Source organism: Schistocerca piceifrons, chromosome 1 (genome assembly GCF_021461385.2).
Source record: "Schistocerca piceifrons isolate TAMUIC-IGC-003096 chromosome 1, iqSchPice1.1, whole genome shotgun sequence".
Taxonomy (NCBI): domain Eukaryota; kingdom Metazoa; phylum Arthropoda; class Insecta; order Orthoptera; family Acrididae; genus Schistocerca; species Schistocerca piceifrons.
The window spans coordinates 1,061,920,892-1,061,947,828 of record NC_060138.1 but is presented as its reverse complement, the minus strand read 5'-3'; the positions used below and the strand labels follow the sequence as shown (position 1 = coordinate 1,061,947,828).

Here is a 26,937-nt window from a genome sequence, read left to right as displayed (position 1 = left end):
CATTTCCTACCATTGCTGTGGATTGTAGGTGATGGTGGACATCTTGTTTGATGGTGTTAGTCTCGGAGAGGAGTAGGTGGTGGTGAAGCTTCTATGTTGACCTGTCTATCCGATCAGGGCAATGGGCCGCCTATAGTGGTCGTGACTGTCGTTTGGTCGTCCTAGCTGCTGGACGAGTGGGTTGTCGGAAGTGGGGGTGGTGTTGTAAAACCGGCGCACCGCTTCTTGAAATCGCTCCTTTACTAGGGGTTCTTCTGCAGCTTCGTGAAGGAGACGGTGAGGAAAGTCGTTTGGTACATGGTAGACGCGTCGCAAAATCTTGTTTTGTAGTTGTTGGAGCTTCTGTATGTGTGAGGGAGCAGTGTTGCCCCAGACTTCACACGCGTAGTCCATGACTGGACAGATGCAGGTGCGGTATAGGTGCAGACCATTGTTGACTGGGAGCGAGGAGGTTGCATTGAGCGTGGGGTATAATGCCCCGGCCCTCTGAGACGTCTTCTGGCGGACAGTGGCGATGTGAGCCTTCTAGGTAAGCTGGCGATCGAGGAGGACTCCAAGGTAGGTGGCAGTAATTGTTCAGGTGATGGACTGGTTTCAAAGAACCAGTGGTTGCACATCAGGTGGGCGACGGCGGGTAAGTATCATCCCCTGCGTCTTGGTGGCGTTGAAGCCGATCCTCCAGTCGGCAGCCCAACGCTCAAGGTCTTGCAGTGCTGTTTGTAAACGTCGAAGGACAGCATCAATGTTCCGATGTCATGAGAAGAGTGCCATGTCATCTGCGTAGTTGGCGCGACCTACTCTCAGGGAACTGGCAGGTCAGAGGTGTAGACGTTCTACAGGATCGGGCCAAGAACACTCCCTTGTGGTACTCTGGCAATTACTTGGCAAACAGAAGAAGTCGTAGTACCAACCGGGACGACAAAAGTAAGCGCCTCGAGGTAGCTGGCAAGGAGGCGTACGAAGCACAATGGGATGCCAAGGTGGAACAGCTTGTAGTGAAGGCCTTGGTGCCATACGGTGTCAAAAGCCATTGACACATCAAGCAGGACAAGGTCGCAAAACTCCCGGTTGTTGAAGGCCAATGTTGCCTCCTCGATGACGCAGAGTAACTTCTGAGTAGTAGAGTGATGCTGACGAAATCCGAACTGCTTCCGTGGAATGATGTTGTCCTGATGAAGCAGCCGGCCGAATCTGGAGAGTAAGATTCTCTCAAACACTTTGCTCAACGTCGGGAAGAGGCTGATGGGGCGATAATTCGCTGGTAAGGTCCTGTTTCTGCCCGGTTTCGGGACCGCCACAACGACAGCCTTCTTCCAAGCTTCAGGAAACCGCATTTGCTCAAAGATGGCGTCGAAGAGAGATACTACATACAAGATGGCTAGCCTGGGCAGTATGTGGAGGACTCTCCCATCAACATTGTAATGTCTTGGGGCCTTTCCTGGGGCAACCGTATAATGTGTTCAGTGACCTCCTGTTCAGACATCGATACAATGGTGACGTCACCATGGCCTCCATCGAGGAAGGCAGCAAGTCTGGTCTCGACAGTTTGGACGTTCACCAGTTTAACTGGTTCCACAAGTGGCCGAAGTTTGCCTCGAAAGTCGTTGCCACGGCCTCTGCTTTAACTGCAGGCCTGAAGGCAGGTCCATCCGTGGTAGTGAGTGGCGGCAGTTGTGGACGATGCCGAGTGAGAGAACGGACAATCTCCCACGTGTCAGCCCCAGGACCAACTGAGGCAAGCTTCTCCTCCCATTGGCATATACGATGGGCAGCAAGTGCAGCCTTGATGCTGCGGCGTAGATGGTTGATTCGACGCTTCAGCTGAGGTTGCGGTGTTTCATGCCAAACTCTGTTTAGGCGATTTCGTTCCCGGATGAGATCCTGGATATCCACAGGGAGAGCTGGGGCTGCCACAGTGGAGGTCCTGGGAGGCGGCGTGAAGTTAACGACAGCTGTGGTAAGAGCCGTGTTCAGAGTGTCGAGAGCAGCATTGACGTCTGTATCTAACGATGGTGGCTGTTCTGGTAGGTGATCCATAACAAGCTGCTGGAAAAGTGGCCAGTTGGTCTTCCTGGTGTCGAGCTTGGCTGCATGAGGAAGTGGATCGAAGTGGAGTTGGAAGAGCACTGGCAGGTGGTCGGAGTTCATGGTGTGGAGTACTGGGTGTGACAAACCAGTTTACGCCTTTGACAAGACAAATGTCCAGGACATCTGGAGCGTTGCCATTTGGAAGATAGTGCGTTGGCTCGTCAGGTCCATAGAGGAAAGCTCGTGCCATCTCGGCAGCGTGATAAAGACGCCTCCCACTGATGTTCCGCCGTGTCCGCGAATTCCAGATCTAGCGCGTGCGTTCATGTCTCCGGCGAGGAAGAGCTTGTCTCCAACGCGGAGAAGAGTGAACGGTGAGGTGGCCTCGTGGCGGTCGGTATACGGCGAGTGGTGGGTCTATATATATAAAGGGGGGGGGGGGGGTAAGTGCAAACTACCGCATAATCGCAGACAATACTTGATCTCTTAAACTTCTGTCTTTGTAGCCTCGAGTGGCGGCTGAGGATGGAAAACCAGCTGAACATGTAAACAAGCTAAACATGTAAAAACGACAGCGAAAAACGGTTTCCAAAATTCGGTATTCGTCTGCTGGAAATTGTGTCCTACGTAAACGTAGCAATCGTCAAGAAAATGATGAAAGTAATGTTTCCAGCTAGAGCAGGTGAGGAAGTTCTGTGATTGAACTACTTTGATAGCAATGGCATCTGAGTGCGGCGGTACGAGTGAGGCGGAGAAAGAAGTATTTGAAAAAATTGCAAATAATGACGCAGACGGCTTAAAAAGCCTTCTATTACAACACAAAATGAAACCTGACGTATTTGATGAAAATGGTATGACGCCACTTCAACATGCTGCATACAAAGGAAACAAGGAAATGGTGCAAATGTTATTGGATCAGGTAAGTGTCAACACAGTGCAGACGCGGTTTTGAATCAGCTGTCAGTCTTAATCGAATATTTAGAACAGAGCAGGTGGCAGAATTTTTGTTTCTGTTTTCGCAATCAAACTAATCGTTTAGGTGTTATCAATCAAACTTTAAAAATTTTAGATTTTTGTCATGTTTTCTTTATTAACAAATTTTCAGGGGGCCGACGTAAATTCTGGAAAACATGAGCATGGCTACACTGCGTTACACTTTGCGGCGTTGTCAGGGAACGCAGAGTTATGTCGCTTATTGCTCATGGCAGGGGCCAAGAGTCATGCAACCAATACAGTTGGAAGAACAGCTTCGCAAATGGCAGCATTTGTTGGTAACGAACTTTGTTTAGCCAACTGATCTCATTAGTTGTATTATTTTTAGTAATAGACGCCATGCTATGCTTCGTCTGGTATCTTTATGTCGGTGTTTCCCGAACTTAACAGCAGTTATTTCTAGTGTGGCAGTTTTGTAGGTAATTTGTTCAAAGTTTGTGTAAGTAACCGTGGTGTAGTGCAAATTACATAATATGTGATGAAACTTGAAACTGTTATAACTTTACAACAAATAGCAATGTCTCTCCCCCCCCCCCCCCCCCTCTCTCTCTCTCTCTCTCTCTCTCTCTCTCTCTCTCTCTCTCTCTCTCTCTTTTTTCTCCCTCCCCCTCCCCCTGACACACACACACACACACACACACACACACACACACACACACACACACACAAAAGAAATCTCACTGCTTCCAATTTGTCATGCATAAAAGTCTGCATCTGTAGTTAAGAGGAATGACCAGTTGAACAGGAAAATAGTGAGCTACATATTGTCATTCAAGATTTTGCAGCCAAGTGTATTTTGTTACTGTACAGAAAAAAAGGTAGTTTCATTTATATATCTCTAGGCTAAAAGTCTTATTATTGACAGATATTGTAATCTTCTGTTGAAGTGAAGTGCATGTTGCAGTGAAAGGCCATCTTTTATTTCTACACACCTTTATATTAATCTTACCTCTTCTAAATAATGAAGTTTGATCATCTCCCTGATGACTGAAGCCGGTTTGAAGAGCTTATTACTCATTCAATCACTAGTAGAGATGAGTCACTTGTACAATGAGCTGGAATGTCTACAACTCAAGGGCAGTGCAGCTCTGAAGGCACTGACCTCATTTTTGGCGGGATGAAGTTGCACTGTCTGGCCATCCTGATTTGGGTTCCCCATGGTTTACCTGGATCACTAAGGCAAATGATGGGATGGTTCCTTAGACAAGACTACAGTTGACAACCTGCCATAACCCCCATGGGATACCTGCCCTATCCTCGTAAAGTGTCTTATGTATGATGTGTGTTGTATATTTTGTCCTATTGATTTGCACTTATTACCTTGGCAAATCATATATCATTGTGCGATGATCCTTGGATGATAAATAAATAAAATAAATGAAGCACTTACAGGGAATAGTTGCAAGTCCCAGTCCCAAGCATGGAGGAGATTTGGTGGGTTACTCGTTACATTTTGCCGTAGGGAAGCAAACTGTGTAATTTGACACAACTAGAGTTGCAATTGTTATTGGAATAAATCAGAGAAATTACTCCACTAACGAAGAATGTCCAAGGACCATCATCCACAGCTATCAGTATGACAATTCTTCCAGTGATCAGCTGTGGTGAGGTTTATCACGTTTTTCAGATGTTCATGCTGCGAGATTCTCTTATCTGACTCATTTTGCTTTCGACTGCACTTGATTAGATTAGCAACTGTTCAATAGAGAAAAGTCCTCTTCCCCATTTAATGGCCAAGTCAATTCATTGTCTAAAAGATGCATGGTTTGTATTGTCACAGAAGGTGGTTGTGTGTATAGTGTTATGATAGGCAATGAAACTTAACCCAGCATATACTTCAGAATAAAAGGAGAGAGAAAGAGAGAGAAGAACAAAGGAAAACAGGGAGATGTTACCATACACACCTGAGAGAAATTTATCAGCTGACCACCAAAGAATAATGGCAATTTTGTTTTACTCCATATGAAAACATTTGCCGTGAGGAAACAGTATCAATGCCAGTATTTCCTGTCACACTACAAAGCAATGCCCTGAACTGTTGAAAACAAATGACAAGAAAGGCATTTGCAAGAAATTTGTTTACTGTGTGATTATATCAATCCACAATCTGCACTTAGCTCAGAGGGAAAATTTTGGAGCATACAGCATATGATACACATCCTCCTAGAGATGCTTTCACTTATTTAAAAAGTTGAAAGAACACTTGGATGGAGATAATTTCACAGATCACATTGAGGTTCAATAGACATCGAGAAAATTATTTAGAGACTAGGAAAAAAACTTGTAAGGTATTAGAGGGAGGGAATGAGAAGTGCAGTGGCACTGATAGTGATTATGTAAAGTAGCAACTAATTAATAGTGCACATCAGATATATTTGATTTACTTCATATCTTGTTGCTTGTTTCACCTCAGTAATGACATCAGTTTGTAAGGCTCCTTGGGAGACAATCTTTCTCTCAAAGGAGAGAGCTAGGTGCTCTGTGGTTAACTTTCTCTGGTTGAAAACCTGAAATATTCTAGAGATATAATAAAGAAATAATAAATCACTGTTCCAGCACGAACCACATTAGCCTCTGGAAATTTATGTCAAAGTATTCTGGACACTTAGACGTGTGTGTTTATTGACAGACCATGGAATATCAGCAAAACCAGCGAAGAACTTTGCAAGTTTAGGGTGCTAAGAAGTATGTTAATAAGCAAAAGTGCATTATAGGATGTGTTCTAGATTCTGCTTAATCAGTTTGCACATGCTGTCACGTCATAAATGTCAGTCAGAATTAATAGTCAGTATTTCTCACAGCTATAGTTGATTGAGGACAGGTATCTTTTGTAATAATGTATTCGATGCAATGATGGTCTACTTTTGCCACAAAGCATTCCAAGTTTTGCCATCAGAAGGAAATACAAAAGAGGGGCAGGGGATGTTAGTTCATAAAATAGTTGTTATCAATATGGAAATTGAATTCTATAGTATTTGTCTCATGCTACTCAAAAGGCCAGATGGTGTACAGTATGAGTTCCTGTAAGCTGAAAACACATTGTCAATCAAGAACATCAAAAGTTTCATCTGATGTGTAAAGTGATTTATTGACCCCCTCATGAAATAGTTGGAGGAAAGGAGGGGGGTAGGGTTTAACATTCTGCTCACGTGGAGGTCACTGGGTACTGAACATAAGGGCAGAGCTCCACCACAGATTTAAGCGAAGCCAAAAACTTGTAGGCAAACAAAAGCTGAACGAAGCCAAAATGAGGATAAGGAGAGCACTGTGAATTGCATTCAATGAATTAAAGAATAAAATTTTGCCAACCAATCTGACTAAAAATCCTAAGAGGTTCCCGTTTCAATCTTAGATAAAGTCAATAAGCAGAATAAAATCCTGTGTTCCATCACTCAGTGACTGTAATGGCAGCAAAACAGAAGATGGTAGACAAGACCAAAAACTGCGTTCTGTAATCCAAAAATTGTCTCATTGTGGAAGAATGTAATACAGCAGATATTGAGATAAGATATCACAGAATACAAAAGCAACTATAATTGTTCTCTAGTGGAAAGGCATCTGGACCAGGTAAAATTCTAAAGCGATGTGAAAGAACTTGCTTCTTTTAGTAATAGTTTATTTTAGGTGGTTGGAACAATGAGGAATACCAAGTGATTAGAGGAAAAAAAAAAAAGCACAGGTCATTCCTGTTTTCAGGATGAGTTGATGAACTGATGCACATAATTGCAGACTTATGTCACTGATGTCAATTTGCTGTAGAATTATGGTAAGTGTTATGTTCTAAAGTGTTATAATGTGTGTAGAGAGTGAAAATCTCCTCTACAAAAACCCATGTGGATTCAGTAAACAGGAATCTTGTGAAACAGAGCCCACTTTGTTCATCCGTGCAATCCAGAGTACAATGAGCAGGGGTGCCCAGTTGATACCTTGTTCCTTGATTTCCAGAAGGCATTCGATGCAGTTCCATACTTGCTTAGTGAAGAAAATATGAATTTACCAAGTATCATACCAGATTTGTGACCAGGTTCAAGACTTTAGCGAAAAATTGCTAGAATCTGTAGTAATCTTAAAGATCTGGGAGTAACTGTATGGAAGGAACTAAAGTGGGATAACCCACATAAAACTAATTTTAGGAAAAGCAGATACAAAGCGGAGATTCATTGGAAGAATCTTAAGGAAATGTAATTCATCCACAAAAGAAATGGCTTACAAAGCACTTGTTTGATTGATTCTTGAGTATTGGTCATCAGTCTGGGATCCTTGGCATCTAGGATTAACAGGAGAGAGAGGGAGAAGATTCAAGAAAGAGCTGCGTGTTTTATCATGGTATTGTGTAGTGGATGCAAGAGTGTTACAGAGATGCTCACCAAACTCCAGTAGCAGTCTCTACAAGAGAGATATTGTGCAACAGGGAGAAGGTTGCTGTTGAAATTCAGAGAGCATACCTTTGAAGTAGAGTTCTGGCAACATATTACTTTCTCCCACATATCCATTTTGAAATAACCATGATGAAAAAATGTGATAAATTAGAGCTCATAAGGAAGCTTATTGACAGTAATTCATCCCATGCACTGGAAATGGAACAGCAAAGGTGAAAATGATAGTGGGATCAATGTAACCTCTACCGCACACTGTAAGGCGATTTTTGTGGTATATATGTAGATCAGACAACAATGGTGAAGGAAATTGGCCATCCCCTTTCCAAAATGAGAAATCCATTTCCTTAACTGCTGTGCCCTCTTGCTCAGTTTCACAGCTGCGTAAGGCATAGTCCATATCAATTCAGGCAAGCTAGGAAAAAAATCTTACCTTCATAGTCTCGGTTGTTATTGAATTTAGCATATGTTAAAATGAAGACCTAAGTAAGAAACATGTTTTTTTCCCTCCAAAAAAATTTCTGCTCTGAATACAGCCTTCCAAAGATGACACTGCGCATACCAATTTGAAGATGCAAAGTCTGGAAAAAAAAATTTTAAATGTTGTATTTCTGGAACAGTTCTAGATATTTTGTCATTTTATTTTATTTGAAAGATAATTGCTTTATCATTACAAAGAAATCCTCCATTTGGACTTACCTGTCAAAGTTCTTTTGGACAGGTTTTGTAAACGATTGAAATTTTTGCCATACATAAAACCTCTTTTATTACCACATATCATGTAACAGGCTCATAAAAATCAAAACCTAGCCTTATTTAACATAATTTTAGTTTTGAAATATGAGTAAGAGACTCATTTTTCAAGCATTTTAAATGGTTTCAAAGTGTATGTGAAAGGTCCAAAGACTTAAAGGGTTCAATGTATACAACTTCTGTGCACTCTGTTTTGTACTGAAATTAACCAGTCAATGAACTAAAAGTGTGTTCCACTGCTTCAGTATCTTCCTTTGATATAGAGTGATTCCTTTCTGTTGTTTAACCAGTAGGAACTGGAGCACTTACAATCTTCAAAACATTCTGAGTAGGAAGTGAGCACTGATGGTGATGTTGCTGTCCTTCAGCTGGAAACCTGTATCCAGCAGCTAGTCCATGTGGTAGCATAAAGTTCATTACAATTTCGTTTAACTCATAACTGGTGTCTATAATCTGTGCAGTCCACCAATTGGTCATACACACACGCCACAAACATCCTACTTCTCAGGTTGTGAATCTGAATATTATCCTGCTGTTTCTGAGGTGTTGGCAGAATGAACCAAATTTCTCTTTAAAATGCGTACTGTATGAGTTCGCCCATCACTTTGAGTCAAAAGATGTGTGTTCTGAATTCCTTTCACAGGAGTAGTTTCCTTGGACCGTTCTTTTTTTTCTGCTCACGGAATTCTTTGATTTCCTCTTTGGACAAAAGACTGAGGGCTGTGGATGTTTAAGATTTCACGACTCTCATAAAATCCTCAGCATTCTGAATCGCAGCTGTATCTGGTCTCTACAGATTGCTTTATAACATAGTGCTTCATCAGGCCTCCTACACCATCACAACACCCTTTCCCATGACCAGTAGCACTGTATATCCAGTCAGTTGGCACAAGCAACTTACTCAATTCAAACAGCTGGTAATGATTTTTAAAATGACTTGTAGCACCATCAGAAATAATGATGATCTTCTCTGCCCCTATTTCCAGTTGAAGAACTTTGCGCATTGGTAGCAAAACACATGCTGAGTCATGTCCTGTGTCATCACTTATAACTGCAACACTTGTGGTCTTGTTTTGAAAATATGTCACTCCTGTAAAAATTGAAACCTGGTCATTACTCCAATGATACTCTTGTATTTCTTGTGGGAGAATGACAGACCAGTACACACTTTTTCACTTCTGCAATGTGTTGTTCCAATTTTTTGAGATGCTGGTGTGTTACTGCTTTCGCTGACCATTTACCAAGTTTATCAATGAAACTGTTAAATGCAACAGTTTTCTTAATTAGTTTATTTTCCTCCCATGTCACATATGTAATTTCTGCAGTTATCTGCTACGTTTTCCAGGTCAAGTGTCTGTAAAGACAGCCCTCCCTTTCCAGGGCAGTCACCACATTCTTGGAACAGACAAGTCTCTCGCTTTATGTCACAGACTACTAATGACTTCACATGCCCAACCAAGATGTCATAAGTCACATGCTCCAGTAAGTTCTTCAAAGTTACCAAACAAAGTTCGAAATTCGCACAGTGCACACATAACAGACGTCTCTAGGTGGATTCAGAATTACCCACTCAGGTCGTAGTGCATAAAATTTTGATCTTCCAGTATGTGAAGTTGTGTAGTTACTCTTATAAATTGCAAAAGTTTCTTTAATACTGCAAGTCATTTACCTCTTCACTTTCACAACTTTTTGACCTTCAACTGTTACAGTTATAGTGTCTTTTGTTGGCACTCTGGCGAGAACTGTCCCATTTATCTTCCAGATAAAATAACCGCATTATTTGAACTTGAGCTACTTCTACAGGATGACCATAATAGGGATCTGCTCTTTCGAAGACTCTTTTGGCCTATTTTCTTCTGAAGATGAGATTTCTACTTTGAAGAGTGTGGTCAGTTTTGCTGTAGTGTATTCATCCATAGCTTTAGTAATTTTTCTGCACTTTCTTAATGCACAGAGCTTATGACTTGACTTCACTGACCACAGCTTCTTAACAAGGCTAAAACCTACCTCTATAGTTGACTGACTCGGGGTATTTAGTTCTTCCTCAATTGCTGTAAAATCTGCACCTTGGGAGGCTTCATATTGTTCAGGTACTATCATTGTTGTTATTCTGTCAAAACATTTAGAACACAAAAAGTCATCACTGGAAACATCTTCACTTTGAAACAGAGTCTTCAGATGAGAACACTTATTCCCAACCTGAACAAAGTCTGTTTTTTTTTGTTTGTCTTGTATATCACTCTTTTATGGGTATGCAAATAGTGAGCGCATTTCACTCTCCTGTGGCCCCAGTCAGAAGACATTTCAAACAGTCCTTTTCACAAAACACACTGCAATTGTCAACTGACAAATTCCTCATGAAAACACAGAACTCACTGGATGGTCTCAGATTTCTTAGAAGCCTCTTCAGTAAACAAATTAGCACTGAACAACTGCAATACAGAAACCTGCAGTGAACAACCATGACAAAGAAACCGACAGGCAACTACAACAAAGTATAAGAAATATCTGCAGCAATGAAAGTGAAAAGAAATAACTGCAACAAAGAAAGTGATAAGAAATAACTGCAACAAAGAAAATAGAAATAAACATCATAAGAAAGAAATTAGTAAGAAACAACTTCAGTGAAGATATACATTCCCCTTGAAAGTTAAAAAAATGATTTTTTAAAATGAAAGCTGTCCAACTTAAAAGTGGAACCTCTCCAGAGAATATAGTACCACTTGGTCCTAATCAACAGAAAAGAATCTTAACTTTTCTGTATTGGCATTTTTGAAAAACAATTTTTTTCTGGAAATTATAAAAAGAATTCAAAAGGTGACAGTAAAAGAACTTTGACACATATGCACAATATAAAGCAATACCTTGTCTTCCCAGGACTCTGGTTGTTTTGCTGGATGGAGCACCACAGAATAGAAGGTGTGCAACCAGTGGCTCATTATGTGAATGTTCAACAGTTTCACATTTCCTTTTCTTGGATAATGCTGACTTTATATCATCTGAACTGTAGCTGTTCTTTTGGAACACATACTTCAGATGATTAATTTCAGAATCCAAGTGGTCCTTGTCAAAAACAGTTTTTGCTCTGGATACCAGTGTTTTTAAAGCTGTTCTCTTCTTGACTGGGTGGTGAAAACTCTGGATGTTGAGATATAAATCAGTCTGTGTTGGCTTGCAGTATGCTCTTATAACTTGGATGTTGTTGGAGAGTCTCATTGTTGTCTCTTTTTGATAGAAAGCTGACTCGGTTTCACTAAATGTGTCAGCTGAAGACTAGCTTAACGCTCTCTGCTTCCTTGCCCGCACTTTGTTGGGTGGAGATTATCCTGCTCTTCTCTGTATTTACTGGACGCTGGTCTCATCCCAGCTGGACTATGGTTGCCACATTTATGGCTCAGCAGCACCTTTGGCTTTGAAATTGTTAGACCTGATCCACCATGTTGGATTTCAACAGGCCACTCGATCCTTCCAGAATAGTCCCATAGGCAGTCTCCTCGCTGAAGCGAGGATACCACTCCTCAAGTGAGATTACCATTTGGAAGGCATCTCACAGCCTTCTGCCAGAACATCGCCGGCCGGTGTGGCCGTGCGGTTCTAGGCGCTTCAGTCTGGAACCTCGTGACCGCTGCGGTCGCAGGTTCGAATCCTGCTTCGGGCATGGATGTGTGTGATGTCTTTAGGTTAGTTAGGTTTAAGTACTAAGTTCTAGAGGACTGATGACCTCAGATGTTAAGTCCCATAGTGCTCAGAGCCATTTGAGCCAGAACATCTGCCTCTCATCCCTAGAAGTGTACCCTGTGTTTTCTTGTGCATGCCTTCTTGGTTGGTGCCCAAGCCCCAATTTAGGACCAATTTATTTCAGTGTCGTAAAGTCTCTGTCGCCCCATGGCTGTTCGGTGTCTGTCAAATCCAGTTCTTCAGGAGTTTCAGGGTGCTACCATCTTGTGCACTGACTCCTCTAAAACTGTGGAAAGACGGGATATGCCTTTCGACACCCTCCTGTTCAGGTAAACACTTTGTTGTCAGGAACACATAGTGTTTTTATGTTGGTGCTGATAGCTGTTAACAGAGCCCTTAACTTTGTTAAATGAGCCTCTCTTGACTGCATAGTGACTCAGTGAACAGTCTTTAGGCCACTGACAAATGTTACTCTTGTCATTCTGTGGTCTCCACAGTTCATGACCTTCTCTCTGAACTTAGTCACTCTGGCTGCTCAGCTGTCTTTCTCTCTGTCTCAGGTCATTTTGGTATCCCAGGGAATGAACTGGCTGACCATTTGACTAGAGGAGTGATTATTCAAACACCCCCCCCCCCCCCCCCCCCAATTCAATTTGCTCATGCAAGTCGCAGATTTGTGGTTGCAAATAAGACCTCTGCTCACTCATAATCAAATAATTACTGCCTGGCTACTGCCCACTCTAACAAATTAGGTACTATTGAGGAGACTACTATTGCATGGTATTCTTCCTTCCATTCCTCCTGGAAGGAATCCATAATCCTATGTCAGCTCTGCATTGGTCACACCATGCTAACCCATAGTTCTGTTTTATGTAATGAGCTACTCACATATAGTTGTGGAGCCTTACAGATAGCAGTCTCACAGCCTGGTGTTTCGCCCCTTCTTCTGGCCCTCCACAATAGGCATGGCCTTCTGAATTCTTGTGTCTCAAATACTGGCAGACGATTCCTGGATGGTTTAATTAGTTCTCCATGAAAGTGGCTTGTATTTTCAGATATAAGGTTTTAAGCAACCTTTGGAGCAGGGGCAGGATGTTTGGCGTTGTGGCATCTCCCACTGCATTCAGTCAGGGGGCCTCTGACCCAACCTCCTTGACCAACTCCCTCTTTCATTCCCCTCTTATTCTGTTTTATTTGCATTTAGATGCGGTTTGTCAACTTTTCTGCTGCACCTTGTTTTCTGTTTTAATGGCTGCACTCTCGTGTGAATAGTGGGGACTCTTCAACACCTTGACTTCGCTGGAGCAAGTGTGTGATGTTTGGGGGTAGCCCAACTCTGTTTACATGCTGAAGCACAGAGACAACCACCTGCTGCCTTACCTATTTCTGTCCTCTTGTGTTTATTAGCGACAGTCCAACTGAAACCCATTAAATTTAAAAATCCTTCTTGATTTTATTGTTCTCAGTGTATTGACTTGAAGAAATTCTCTGCTGTGTAACTGTCTTCACCCTTCATTGGGCAAGTGAGGGTCAGATGTGGTGATTTGGGCAAGTGAGGGTCAGATGTGGTGATGAGGGGTGTTTTTCACCATTAGATAAACTCTGCTCTGACCTATATACCTGCCTGATCCATATGCTTCTCCGTAAATACTTTCTCACGTCTGGTATTAGTATTGCATTCTGTGCCTCAGTCTTACTGCTCCTATGGACTTCCACCATGAGAACATGTACTTTGCTGAAGTCACTAATTCCAGATGAAGTACCCCTGGATGGGGAACTGATGGCCTTGATATTTTGTCCTTTAACCTCCAACCAGCTAGGTGGGGAGTCTGCCTTCGTCACAAAGGGCATGTGCTTTATGTACTAGAGTTGTCACAACAGTGTACTGCTGTGCTGGATGATGACAGCTCTTTACATGAAAGTACGGTTGTATGCGGGTCTTCTTTTTGTAGACTGTACATCCTACTGTACCATCTGCTTTTCTTCTTATCAGAATGGCCACAAATGGAAGACATCCATTCTGTTCTAGTGCCATTGTGAAGTGCGTGTGGTCCAGGAACTTGTTTAGGACATGTAATGTATTCAAGAGTAGCATCACATATTTGTAAAAATGAAGTACTATCAAAATTTCAGTTTGGTTTTCAGAAAGGTTTTTCAACAGGAAGTGCTATACATGCTTTCACTGATCAAATACTAAATGCTCTGAATAAACGAACTTCACCCATTGGGATATTTTGTGCTCGCTTGAAGGCTTTTGACTGTGTGAATCATGAAATTCTTCTAGATAAGCTGAAGTATTTCGGTAAGAATGGGACAGTGCATAAATAGTTTAGTTTATACTTAAATGGAAGAATGCAGAAGCCAAAATTAACAGTAAAGGTAGTCTGCAAAAATCAGCCGAGTCCTCTAATTGGGGAGGTATCAAGAATGGTGTCCAAAGGATTCTGTCTTGGCTCCCTTGTGGTACATACAATTCTGTACAGTAAATAGCAAAGTGCATAGCTACAACACTAGAAGAAAGAATGATCTTCACTATTCTGGGTTAAATCTGACTTCACAGAAAGGGATGAATTATGCTGCCACTAAAACCTTTGGTGATTTGCCAAATAGTATTAAAAGTCTGGCAGATAGCCAACTAACATTTAAAATCAAATTAAAAAGAATTTTTGAATGACAACTCCTTCTCAGTAAATGAATTTTTAGATAAGAAGACAAAAAATTTGATTTTATTGTGTAAAGGAAACTTATGTTAAACTGACATATTCCGCATCATTCCAAAATGGCACATTCATTAATGGAACAAGTATTAATGTAATGTAATCTCTGCCCTTTTCCCACTAAAAAAAAAGGTGTCACCCACATAATGGAAGAAGTGTTAAGGTTTAAGCTGTGCAGTTTTTAGTGTCGTCTCCACAAAGTGATCCATATACACTGACGGAAAAAAAATTGCAACGCCAAAACATAATTAATTTGGAGTAATGAAATTTTGGGAATACACATCAGTAGGTAACATACTTAAGTGATTAACATTTCAGTATCATGGCTTAGCCACAGCCTGGGGGATGTTTCCAGAATGAGATTTTCACTCTGCAGTCATGTCTCCGCAGTATCCTTTCTTTCAGGAGTGCTAGTTCTGCAGGTTCGTAGGAGAGCTTCTGTAAAGTTTGGAAGGTAGGAGACGAGATACTGGCAGAAGTAAAGCTGTGAGGACTGGGCGTGAGTCGTGCTTCGGTAGCTCAGATGGTAGAGCATTTGCCCGTGAAAGGCAAAGGTCCCGAGTTCGAGTCTCGGTCGGGCACACAGTTTTAATTTGCCAGGAAGTATCACGTTGAGTAGTTTTCCACTACTTTCGTTATAATACCCTTTTGCTTGAAACCAATGAATACAGATTGACGGTTGGAAAATATGTTCTCTGCAATTCAGCATTAAACAATTTGGTTAGCATATATTAAAACAAACTTTATATTTTTAATGTAAACTGTTTAACTAGATAGTTAATGTTACACAAAAGTATTATACAAAACAAGGAAAAATCCATCTTTTATAGTTTAAAGGGAGACTTGAAGCAAATATACTGTCAAATATGAAAGTGTATCAACTGAATAATTTAATAACAAAAACAATCAATTTTTGACAATATAATGTAATTAGACAAGTAAAAAATCTACTCAAAAACAAGCGGCAGCAGTGCATGCGCATAAGAAGGGGTTATACTTAAGCAAGCTTTCGGAGCCAGTGGCTCCTTCTTCTGGCAGAAGGGGAAGGAAGAGGGATGAAGGAAAAGGACTGGAGAGTTTAGGTAAAGAGGTAGATTGTGGAAAATTCACCCAGAACTGCAGGTGACTTAATGGACAGGATGAGAAGGAAAGACTGATTGCTGGTGACTGCACCGGATGACATTCGAAAACCTTGAGAGCTTAAAGGTGGAAGACAAGGTAAATGCAAGACAGGATCACTGCTAAAACATCATGCACGACTTAATAGGAGTGAAATACTAAATTCATTGTATGCAACAGAGGTGGGAGGGGGACATTGAAACATAGACAGGTCAGAAGATGAAAGATGCAGAAAACTAAAACAGAGTGGGAAAAAGCAGTAGCTATTGTGAAGAAATGCTGCGACTCAGAAGTTAACATAAATTAAGGCCAACTGAGTGACGAGAACCAAGAACATGTTGTAGTGCTAGTTTCCACCTGCAGAGTTCTGAAAAACTGGTGTCTGGTGAAAAATCCAGATGGCACATGTGGTGAAATGCACTGAGTTCATGACTGTCACATTGTAGAGTATGCTCTTCCAACAGTATATTGTATGTTGCCAGTAAACACCCTCTGCCTATGTCCATTCATCCTAACTAATAATTTGGTGATAGTCATGCTCATGTAAAGGCTGGCCAGTGGTCACGTATCAGCTGGTATATGATGTGTTGTTTCATAGGTGGCTCCCCCTTTGATAGTATATGTTTTGCCAGTTCTACTTCACCTTTCAGGGGGAGACATACTAACAGACAGGGGTATGGCTATGGGAACCAGGATGGCTCCTTCCTATGCCAACCTTCTCATGGAACGCTTGGAGGGGGATCCATAAGCCTCCAGCCCCTAGTTTGGTTTAGATACATTGATGACATCTTTGCCATATGAACTCATCATGAGGCCTATCTGTTAAAATTCCTGTAATCTCTAAGTACCTTCTCCCAATTAAATTTCACATAGCCCTGTTTCAAATCCCATGCCACTTTCCTTGATGTTGATCTCATCCTCACCAAAGGCCTACTACACACTGTCCACATTAAAACTACTAACAGACAACAGTACTTAAATTTTGACAGTTGCCATCCTTCCCATACAAACTTGGCATTCGAGGCAAACAAATTAGTTCAGCTGCAGACTCTTTACAGCAATACACCACCATTCTCACCTCATCCTGAACATAATTATCCCACCAAGCTAGTTCAAAAGCAGATTCCCCAGGCCATCATATCCAATCCTGGTACCGCTGATCCTTCCAAAAAACATTTTCGGTGCACACCACGTGTCACTCAATTTTAGCCTGGCTTGGAATGTATTAATCAGCTACTTCAACACAGCCATGACTTCCTAAAATCATACCCTGAAATGAGATCCATACTGTCTTGAGATTTTGCCCACCACACCTATAATAGTTTTTTGTTGACCTCCAAATCTCCACAATATTCTCTCCCTCTCTTGTGGCTCCTATCATTGTGACCATCCCTGTTGCAAAACTTGCCCTATGCACCCTCCTACCACTGCCTATACCAGCTCTGTAGCTGGCAAAACATATACAATCAAAACGAGAGCCAGCTGTGAAATGACATGTCATATACCAGCTGTTACGTAAACACTATTTGGCCTTTTACAAGTGCATGACTACCACCAGATTATCAGTTAGGATGAATGGGTGTAGGCACAGGGTGTATACTGGCAACACACAATATCTTGTTGCAGAGCATTCTCTACAACATGGCAATCGTGACATTGGTGCCTGTTTTACCATACATGCCGTCTTGATGCTTCCCCCAGACACCAGTTTCTCAGAACTCCGCAGGTGGGAACTAACATTAACACATGTTCTTGGTTCTTGCTGCCCACCTGACATTAATTTATTTTAATTTCTGAGTCTCAGCATTTCTTCACAGCAACTACTCCTTTCTTTACTCCATTTTAGTTTTCTTCATCTTTCATTTTCTGATCTGTCTATTTTTCGCCGTATGCTTCCCACATCTGTTATGTACAATGCACATAGCTTTTCACTCTTGTTAACTCGTGCATGATGCTTACCAGCGTCTGTTTTACCTTTGAGAGACATACATACTAACAGATCAGGAGTATGCTCATGGAACCAGTGTGGCTCCTTCCTATGCAAACCTTTTTATGGGTTGCTTCAAAGCGTGTTTTCTGGGATCCATTACTCTTCAGCCCCTGGTTTGGTTTAGATACATTAAAGACATCTTTACCATAGGTACTCATGATGAGGCTGACCCGTTGAAATTTTTGGACGCTCTAAATACATTCTCTAAATTTAATTCCACATGATTCTGTTCAAATCTCCTGTCACTTTCCTTGATGTTAACTTCATCCTCACTGAGGGTCAGCTACACACTTCTATTCACATTAAAGCTACAAAGAAACAACATTACATATGAGGGTTGAATGAAAAGTAATGCCTCCACCTTCGTTAATTGCGTTTGTATGGAAATATTTTAATAAATGAAACACAGAAATAATCCTTAGAATGTGAGCTTTAATTACCAACATTCATTTTTCCACATAATCACCAGCGAATTGGCTGCATTTCTGCCAATAATGAACAAGTTTTCTGAAGCTGTCATGGAAGAAGTCGACACTCTGTTTCCACAACCACAGTCTCACAGTTCTCTCATCATCTTCATCAGAAACATAATGATGATGTCCCCGCATATCGTCTTTCATTATCGGGAACAGATAGAAGTCAGATGGTGTTAAATCTGGACCGTATGGTGGATGCCCTACGGTGGTGAGTTTGTCTCTGAAGTTCTGCTGTGGTGGCATGTGAAGTGTGTGGTTCGACATCGTCATACTGCAGGAAAACATTTCCCTTTTCCTTTTGGACCCTTGTCAGCCGTCGTTTCAGAGTTCGTTGAGTTGTAATGTAACACACTGAATTTATTGTTGTTCCACGATCAAGGTAATCAACGTGGAAAACACCATCTGTGTCCCAGAACACTGTGGTCTTGATTTTTCCAGCTGAGGGCTGCATCTTGAATTTCTTTTTCGGGGGCAAGTCTTTGTGTCGATATTCCATAGACTTACATTTCGTCTCTGGGTCCTAATGGTGTACCCATGTTTCGTCTCTTGTCACAGTTGAATGGAGAGAGTAGTCACCTTCATTCTCGTAACGCGAGAGGAGTTCTTGGCAAATTTCAAGTCTGTGCGCTTTCATTTAGGAGCCAACATCCGGGGTACCCCATCGTGCACAGATCTTCCGATAGCCAAGCAAAGCAGTAATGTGACCCACATGTTCTTGTGAAATGCCGATTGTGGTTGCAGTTTCTCTCTGAGTGACACAACGATTGTCCTGAATCAATCTGTCAACTTTTGCTTGTGAAACTCGGTGGTTGCTGTCATAGGACATCCAATACTTTGTTTGTCACGCAGGTCAGGTGTTCCCGTCTCAACATCTTTAAACTTACTCGCCCAACGACACACAGTACTCACATCAACACAATCACCATAAACTGCTTTCATTCTCTGATAAATCTCTTTTGGGCTGACACCTTCCGGTGTCAAGAATTCAATGACTCCACATTGCTTAAATCACATTACCGATCGTCTGCATAGGGTCTCATACTTTACAATGTAACAACACGACTGTTCAATGATAAGGCTTCCCGCCAACTGGAGCTGTAGAGAAGAAGCTACAGAACAAGCCAGTACCTGCAGCATACCATTGCTGCCAACTGTTGAAGAGGTACGAAGGTGGAGGCACTACTTTTCAGTCAACCCCTGTACATCTTGATAGTTGCCATCCTTCTGATGTCAAACATTCCTTCTCAGGCTTGGCATTAGTGGCAAATGTAATTTTCAGAGACAAATGCCTGACAGTAAAACACCACCATTCTCACAAGCCTTCACTGTATGTAATTACCCCAACCAATGTAGTGCAAAAGCATATTTCTTGGGCCACCACATCCTATCCTTGTTCAGTTGATCCTTGACCATGAATATATTAATTAAGCATATACTTCGACGAGGCTATAACTTTCCAAAGTCATGCCCAGAAAAGATGTCCACTCTGTGTCACATTTAGCCAACCACACCAAGAATAACTTAATAACTTTTTGTTCCCCTCCACCCCATTCCAATCCCTGCAATACCCCAGTCAGATGCTATGCTTCTTCTGCACCCATTTCACTACCCTATTGGCTCCTACTCCTGTGACCGTCCCCACTGTAAGACATGCTTGATGCATTCTCCTATCACCACCTTTACCAGTACTGTAACTAGCAAAACTGTATCAGGTTTTGAAGCATACACTCTGACATAGTTATTTCTTACTACCTCCCCTACTTCTTGAGAAGGTTTATTTATTTATTTATTTATTTATTTAGATGTCAAGTTCCGTAGGACCAAATTGAGGAGCAAATCTCCAAGGTCATGGAACGTGCCAGTACATGATCTTACAACATAAAAGTAATAACAGATAAAATTAAATGTTCATGAACCTGAAAGAAAATCAGTCCATAAGTTTAAGCAAACGCTATCAGCAATACAATGAGAATCAGCTTAATTTTTCAAGGAACTCCTCGACAGAATAGGAGTGACTCATGAGGAAACTCTTCAGTTTCGATTTGAAAGCGCGTGGATTACTGCTAAGATTTTTGAATTCAAGTGGCAGCTTATTGAAAATGGATGCAGCAGTATATTGCACACCTTTTTGCACAAGAGTTAAGGAAGTCCAATCCAAATGGAGGTTTGATTTCTGCAGAGTATAACTGAGTGAAAGCTGCTTATTGTTGGAAATAAACTAATATTGGTAACAAGAAACGACAATAAGGAATATACATATTGAGAGGCCGATGTCAAAATATCCAGACTCGTGAACAGAGGTCGACAAGAGGTTCGTGAACTCACACCACTTATTGCCCGAACCGCCCGTTTCTGAGCCAAAAATATCCTTCTAGAATGGGAAGAGTTACCCCAAAACATAATACCATATGACATAAGTGAATGAAAATAAGCAAAGTAGACTAATTTACGTGTCGAAGTATCACTCACTTTCGATACCGTTCGAATAGTGAAAATGGCAGTATTAAGTCTTTGAACAAGATCCTGAACGTGAGCTTTCCACGACAGCGTACTATCTATCTGAACACCTAGGAATTTGAACTGTTCAGTTTCACTAATCATATGCCCGTTCTGTGAGATTAAAACGTCAGGTTTTGTTGAATTGTGTGTTAGAAACTGTAAAACCTGAGTCTTACTGTGATTTAGCATTAGTTTATTTTCTGCAAGCCATGAACTGAGGTCATGTACTGCACTACTTGAAACAGAGTCAATGTTGCACACAACATCCTTTACTACCAAGCTAGTGTCATCGGCAAACAGAAATATTTTAGAGTTACCCATAATACTAGAGGGCATATCATTTATATAAATTAGGAACAGGAGCGGCCCCAACACAACAGGTTCTTGATGCATTTCGTTTGCTGCGTCCAGCACAGAATACACCCTTAATCGTGCATTTCATTCAATTCAGTGATGATTCAGGCAAGCTACTCAATGTAAAAATATGGAACTGGCATCATGGTGTTCTGGAATAGTTGCACTACATTTTGATTTTAGTTTTATGTGCGACAGAAAATTATTGAAATGATTACAGACACTTTACAAAAATGCGTTTCTTGACAATGGTACCAAATTTTCGGCACATCGAAAACTTTTTTTTTTTATTGAAGTAAGGTGCATACATTATGGAATTGAAAACTTAAGAATGCACCACATTTTCATCTGCTCCAAACCGGAACTCGTGTCAGATTTTTCTAACATGAGGTAATTTTGGTTGGTTAAATGTGATGCTTAATTGTCTGCATCAAGTATTTAAGCAGTCACTGTGTGATTTCATTATGAGAAACAGATCGCTAGGTTTGTAATCAACCAGTTATTAACTTCTCTTACCCACCTACATATTTCTAACAAAATATAATATTTATAAATACAAAGATGAGGTGACTTACCGAACAAAAACGCTGGCAGGTCGATAGACCACAAACAAACACAAACATACACACAAAATTCAAGCTTTCGCAACAAATTGTTGCCTCATCAGGAAAGAGGGAAGGAGAGGGGAAGACGAAAGGAAGTGGGTTTTAAAGGAGAGGGTAAGGAGTCATTCCAATCCCGGGAGCGGAAAGACTTACCTTAGGGGGAAAAAAGGACAGGTATACACTCGCACACACGCACATATCCATCCACACATACAGACACAAGCTTGTGTCTGTATGTGTGGATGGATATGTGCGTGTGTGCGAGTGTATACCTGTCCTTTTTTCCCCCTAAGGTAAGTCTTTCCGCTCCCGGGATTGGAATGACTCCTTACCCTCTCCTTTAAAACCCACTTCCTTTCGTCTTCCCCTCTCCTTCCCTCTTTCCTGATGAGGCAACAATTTGTTGCGAAAGCTTGAATTTTGTGTGTATGTTTGTGTTTGTTTGTGGTCTATCGACCTGCCAGCGTTTTTGTTCGGTAAGTCACCTCATCTTTGTATTTATATATAATTTTTCCCACGTGGAATGTTTCCTTCCATTATAAAAATATAATATTTATGCTGTGAGAAAACATGATTATGATTATCAGATAATGCCAGTGACGTGGTTGTCTTGTGTATACCCCCTCCACCTGCACCATTCTGAAATTCTGGGTCTGCTAAGTAACACAATTTTTTTTCTTTTTTTACTTCATTTGGAAGGTCACCATCCTCTTGTTTAATGATTTCTGCGTGAAGGGAGTTCACCAACCAAATGATGTTTTTCTCTTTTTAGTATGTCTTCAGGCTATATGTATCCTTTCTTCTTCTTCTTCCTCCCCCCCCCCCCCCCCCCACACACACACACACCAAACAAAATAAATTACAGAAATTACAGAGGACACTTCAAAACATGGAGGATATTCTTCGCTTGTGAGATACTTCTGTTGTTTTATTCATATGAAACTGGAGAATGTTCTTGGAATTGAGCAACTTCCCCCATCCGGAAGACATTCTCAGGTGAAGTGTATTCTCAAACTCACATTATTCGTGCGAACCTGAGAATATTCTCAGAAATTCGGAGAACAAAGTATATCCTCTGTCACATGATGACACAGTATCCTGTTGCTGAACATCCTCTACAGTAGGACATCAATGACCTCGAAGCCTGTTTCATCATAGGTGCCATCTGGATTCTCCCTCCTGACATCAGTTTTTCAGAACTCCACAGATGGGAACTGGAGTCACATGTGCGAGAACCACGCTATTGGCCCAAATTTGTGTTAATTTCTGTGGTCTCCACATTTCTTTCAGCAACTATTCCTTCTTCTTCTTCTTCATCTTCTTCTATGTCTTTTATTTTTCTGACCTGTCTATTTTTCGCTGCCACCTCACATGTCTACCAGATACAATGCACTTAGCTTTCCATTCTTATTGACCCTTGCACAATGTTTTCTCTGTAATCTCTGTCTTCCTTATTTTTGTATCTTTGATGTTTAAGTTCTCAGGTTTTCAAATCTTGTCCAGTGTAGGCATCAACAGTCAGTCTTTCCTTCTTATCCCATCCAGTAAGTCTCCTCTGATCCAGGGTTCTGGGTGTCTTTCCCAAAATTCTTCCCATTTCCTGAACCTCATCAGATCTTTTAAGTCATCTCTCTTCCTTTCTCTTTAATCCTTTTGCCAGAAGGAAGGAGCCATAGGCTCCGAAAGCTTGTGCGTTGCCATACCTTTTATTTGTTTTTTCTCCTCCAATGCTTGGGGAGTAGGCTTTTTTCTGCCCATATTATGTTTTCAAACAGTGATTATTTTTGTTGATAAGTACCTTTTTGGTGTGATTAATTTCACTTCTTTTGTTTACAGGAAACCATGCATGTGTGGCAGTCATTAATAATTTTGTACCTAAAGCTGATGTTGACTATTATACAGTTCCTCAAGGTTTAGAGACTGAGCCTAAACTGACACCTGTGCTTGCTGCACCATTGCATAAATTTGTAATGCAGGTAATAATGTTAATGTAAACCAGTAAACATAGTTATAAATGTAGTGTTCTCTTCCAAAATTTTCGTTGTGTGTGTGTGTGTGTGTGTGTGTGTGTGTGTGTGTGTGTGTGGAGGGAGAGAGAGAGAGAGAGAGAGAGAGAGAGAGAGAGAGAGAGAAGGGGAGGGGGAGGGGGGTAGGATTATAAGCAATATCTATTTACGAAGTGTTTAGTCCTTCCTGTGCCAGGCAAGACCTGAGTTTTTATCCTTGTGTAAAGATAAGCTAATTACTAGTAATATTATTTTAGTGAACTTTACATAGATGACAAGTATATTAGTTAAATTAAATGTTTCGTGGGGCACTTCTGATGTTTTTCTGTAAACCAACTGATATCATTTAACACAACAAATCTAGCGTGAAAGACTTTGTGGTCATATTTGAATTAGTATATATATTTAAACCTTTTGTCAACATTTTCATCTTTGGGCAGTACTTACAAAAGCATATTTATAAATGCAGGCTCTAGTTTTAATTTTTAAGTGCAGTTTTTAAGCAGTAAACTTACAGAATGTGTGTGTTTTGGAGCCCAGCGTAACTGAGAAGGGCTATCTCATTACCGCCTAGTACAGGTTTACAGGAGATACAATGTCTTTTAATCATCCTGCAGACATTTATTTAAGGATCTAGGAATATGCACAGTAGCTTCTCAGTATATATACTTTCTTATGAAATTTGTTATTAACAACCAAACCCAATTCAAAAGTAATAGCAGTGTGCATAACTACAATACTAGGAGAAAGGATGATCTTCACTATTCAAGATTAAATCTAACTTTGGCACAGAAAGGCGTGAATTATACTGCCACTAAAGTCTTTGGTCACTTACCAAATAGTATCAAAAGTCTGACATATAACCAACAAGTATTTAAGAAGAAATTAAAAGAATTTCTGAGTGGCAACTCCTACTCCATAGGAATTTTTACATATAAATTAAGAAAAAAAGAAAAAAATTAAGAAAAAAAAGAAAAAAAAACAAACAAAAAAAAATATTAAAAAAAGTTGTTATATTAACTTAATTATGTTGTTAAATTAACTTAATTATGTCATGTATTGGAAAATTTGACTCGTTCCACGTCATTACGAAATATCGTATTCATGATCCATGGAACTAGTATTAATCTAATCTAATCTAATTAAACAATTTAATCAATCCTAGTTTGTCTATATGTTGACCAAATTTCTGTGAACAAGTTTTGCTGCTTACTCGACAATCTATTAACTTATTCTTGCTAAATCATTGCTATTTATTGTGAGCAAGAAGTGCTCATTTTGCCGTAGGTTGGTTAACTATATAGTTTAGGGTTAGGGCAGCTGTATTTTTTCCTGTACTAGTTTGAGTATCAGGAAAGTAAATGAGGCTCTTCAGTGACAATGTAAGATATGCAGTAGGGATAGGAAGATAGTGAACTGCAAAGGGAAGACTACTGACTACAGGCTGAATTAGATAAGACAAGAAAAAAGTCTTGCCGTGTTAAGAAAGGAGAAGGGTAATGGGAAGTGGGAACTGACGTGGACTTCAGCTTTATGCTAAATGTGGAAAAATGTTTTCTCAGTTGCTTCTGTCCTAATTTCACTCACCCTGCACCCATATCTTCTTTTTTGCACTCTCCATCAATTTCGCTAAACTCCTGCATGCCGTTGCTGTATGTTGCACACAACTTCCCCTCCTTGCATCCAGAATGAACTCACTAGTACCCTAGTCTTATCACAAACGCCTTCAACATTTCTCTCTCACCTGTCAGCCTCCTTCCCTCCATTTCTGCCATGTGCAATGTGCTTTTGTGTGTGTGTGTGTGTGTGTGTGTGTGTGTGTGTGTGTGTAAAAGAAGCAGCGTAGTCTTGTTATTGTTAAATTAATTTCAGAAATAGTGGTATCAACTTCGTTTTCTCAAGTAAAAGTACGATAATTCCTGCTAGTGTCTTAGAGCTCGGAAGACAAATTCAGCATTTCACTCTCCAAAATCTGATAAATAGTTTCAAGAAGGTGTTGATGTTTGTTTTATTGCTGTTTCTCATTATGTCTATATCTTAATCAAATTCATCATAAGTAATATAACTCCTATTCATACTAACAGATTTGCTTGTAAGGTGTTCTGGTCCAGAAAAGTATCCATAATTCAGGATCACGAATTTTTATAGTTTGCCAGCAACCATATAAAGTTTACTTTCTGATAAAGTACAGTGTGAGAGGAACCTAAAGAATTCAGTAGCATGCAGCTCCGCCTGTTGAAGAATTTTTTAGTAGAACCAGTTGGTGAACCTAGTGTTAAGTATATCTCATAATGTTCTATAGTGTGGATTGATAGATACTAAAATTATCAAACCATTGATGTGCTTATTCACTACTATGCTAGAAATAAATGATAACATTTTGGAAATATGGTCGATACTGTGTATACATCAGCCATACACTTAAAAGGAATTAAGCAATACACAGGAACAGAAAAAACCATTTTGGTGTTATTTTACGCCAAATTCAACATTATTTCTGGCAGTTGTGGTGTTAGTTTTTGCTTGTTTTGGTATTAGTGTCTGAAGGCTTATTTGTGAATTACCACATGTTCCTTACCTCTTACTTCATCTTCTGTTTCTTTTTATCCCAGTGTTATGTGGAAGATGAAAATATATCCATTAATTATATTACAGTTGAACCTTCTTATAATGATATCGATTATGACGACAACTCGGCTGTAACATTGTGATTTCTGTGGTACATCTGTGTTCCCCGTAAGGAACGTACTTCTCATATTTGTTTAATACAACAAACGTATATGTGTGTGCCTCCTATAAAACGTCATTTTCAGCCTGATTTAGCGACAAGATTTTCCAAGAATCAATGTGCTGTGGAAGGAAATCGGTTGTAATATGGGAACCTGGCATATTCTTCTTCCTACCTTTCCATCAACAATAGCCGTAGTACAGACTCCTCACTTCATTGCTTCCCTAGCGCATTCATACTGCAATAGTGGTGACAGTCACAGAACTTGTCAACAGTACATGTGATGTCAGTTTCCATTGTGTTTCAAAAGAGTGTGGCCAGTAAAGGAAAAGTTGTAATGGTGGTAGAAAAAGTGAAAGCGATTCATGAAATTGAGAATGGAGCTCAAAACGTTGATGTGTGTTGTCAGTTTGGCTTTGTAAACTCCACAGTCCAAATGATTTTGAAGAAAAAGGATAAAATTGTTACTGCATTTGAACAAAATCGATACAAAAAGCTGAATAGAGGGACGTGGATGAAGCACTGTTGTAGTGGTTTAAGCAGCAGAGAAGCATCAATATACCCATTAGTGAACCCCCTCTTATGGTGAAAGCTGAAGAATTTGCCAACAAAGTA

At 40.5% G+C, this 26,937-nt stretch overlaps 1 protein-coding gene across 1 annotated transcript in view; it reads left to right on the top strand.

The window, feature by feature from the left end:
- The first annotated feature begins 2,559 nt into the window (after positions 1–2,559).
- LOC124751815 (ankyrin repeat and MYND domain-containing protein 2) overlaps positions 2,560–26,937 on the top strand; it is a 45,474-nt gene continuing 21,096 nt past the window's right edge. The window contains exons 1-3 of the mRNA XM_047248991.1: positions 2,560–2,947; positions 3,134–3,299; positions 23,425–23,564. Coding sequence (XP_047104947.1) covers positions 2,747–2,947; positions 3,134–3,299; positions 23,425–23,564 — 507 coding nt within the window. The 5' untranslated portion in view covers positions 2,560–2,746. The remainder of the gene's footprint in view (positions 2,948–3,133; positions 3,300–23,424; positions 23,565–26,937) is intronic.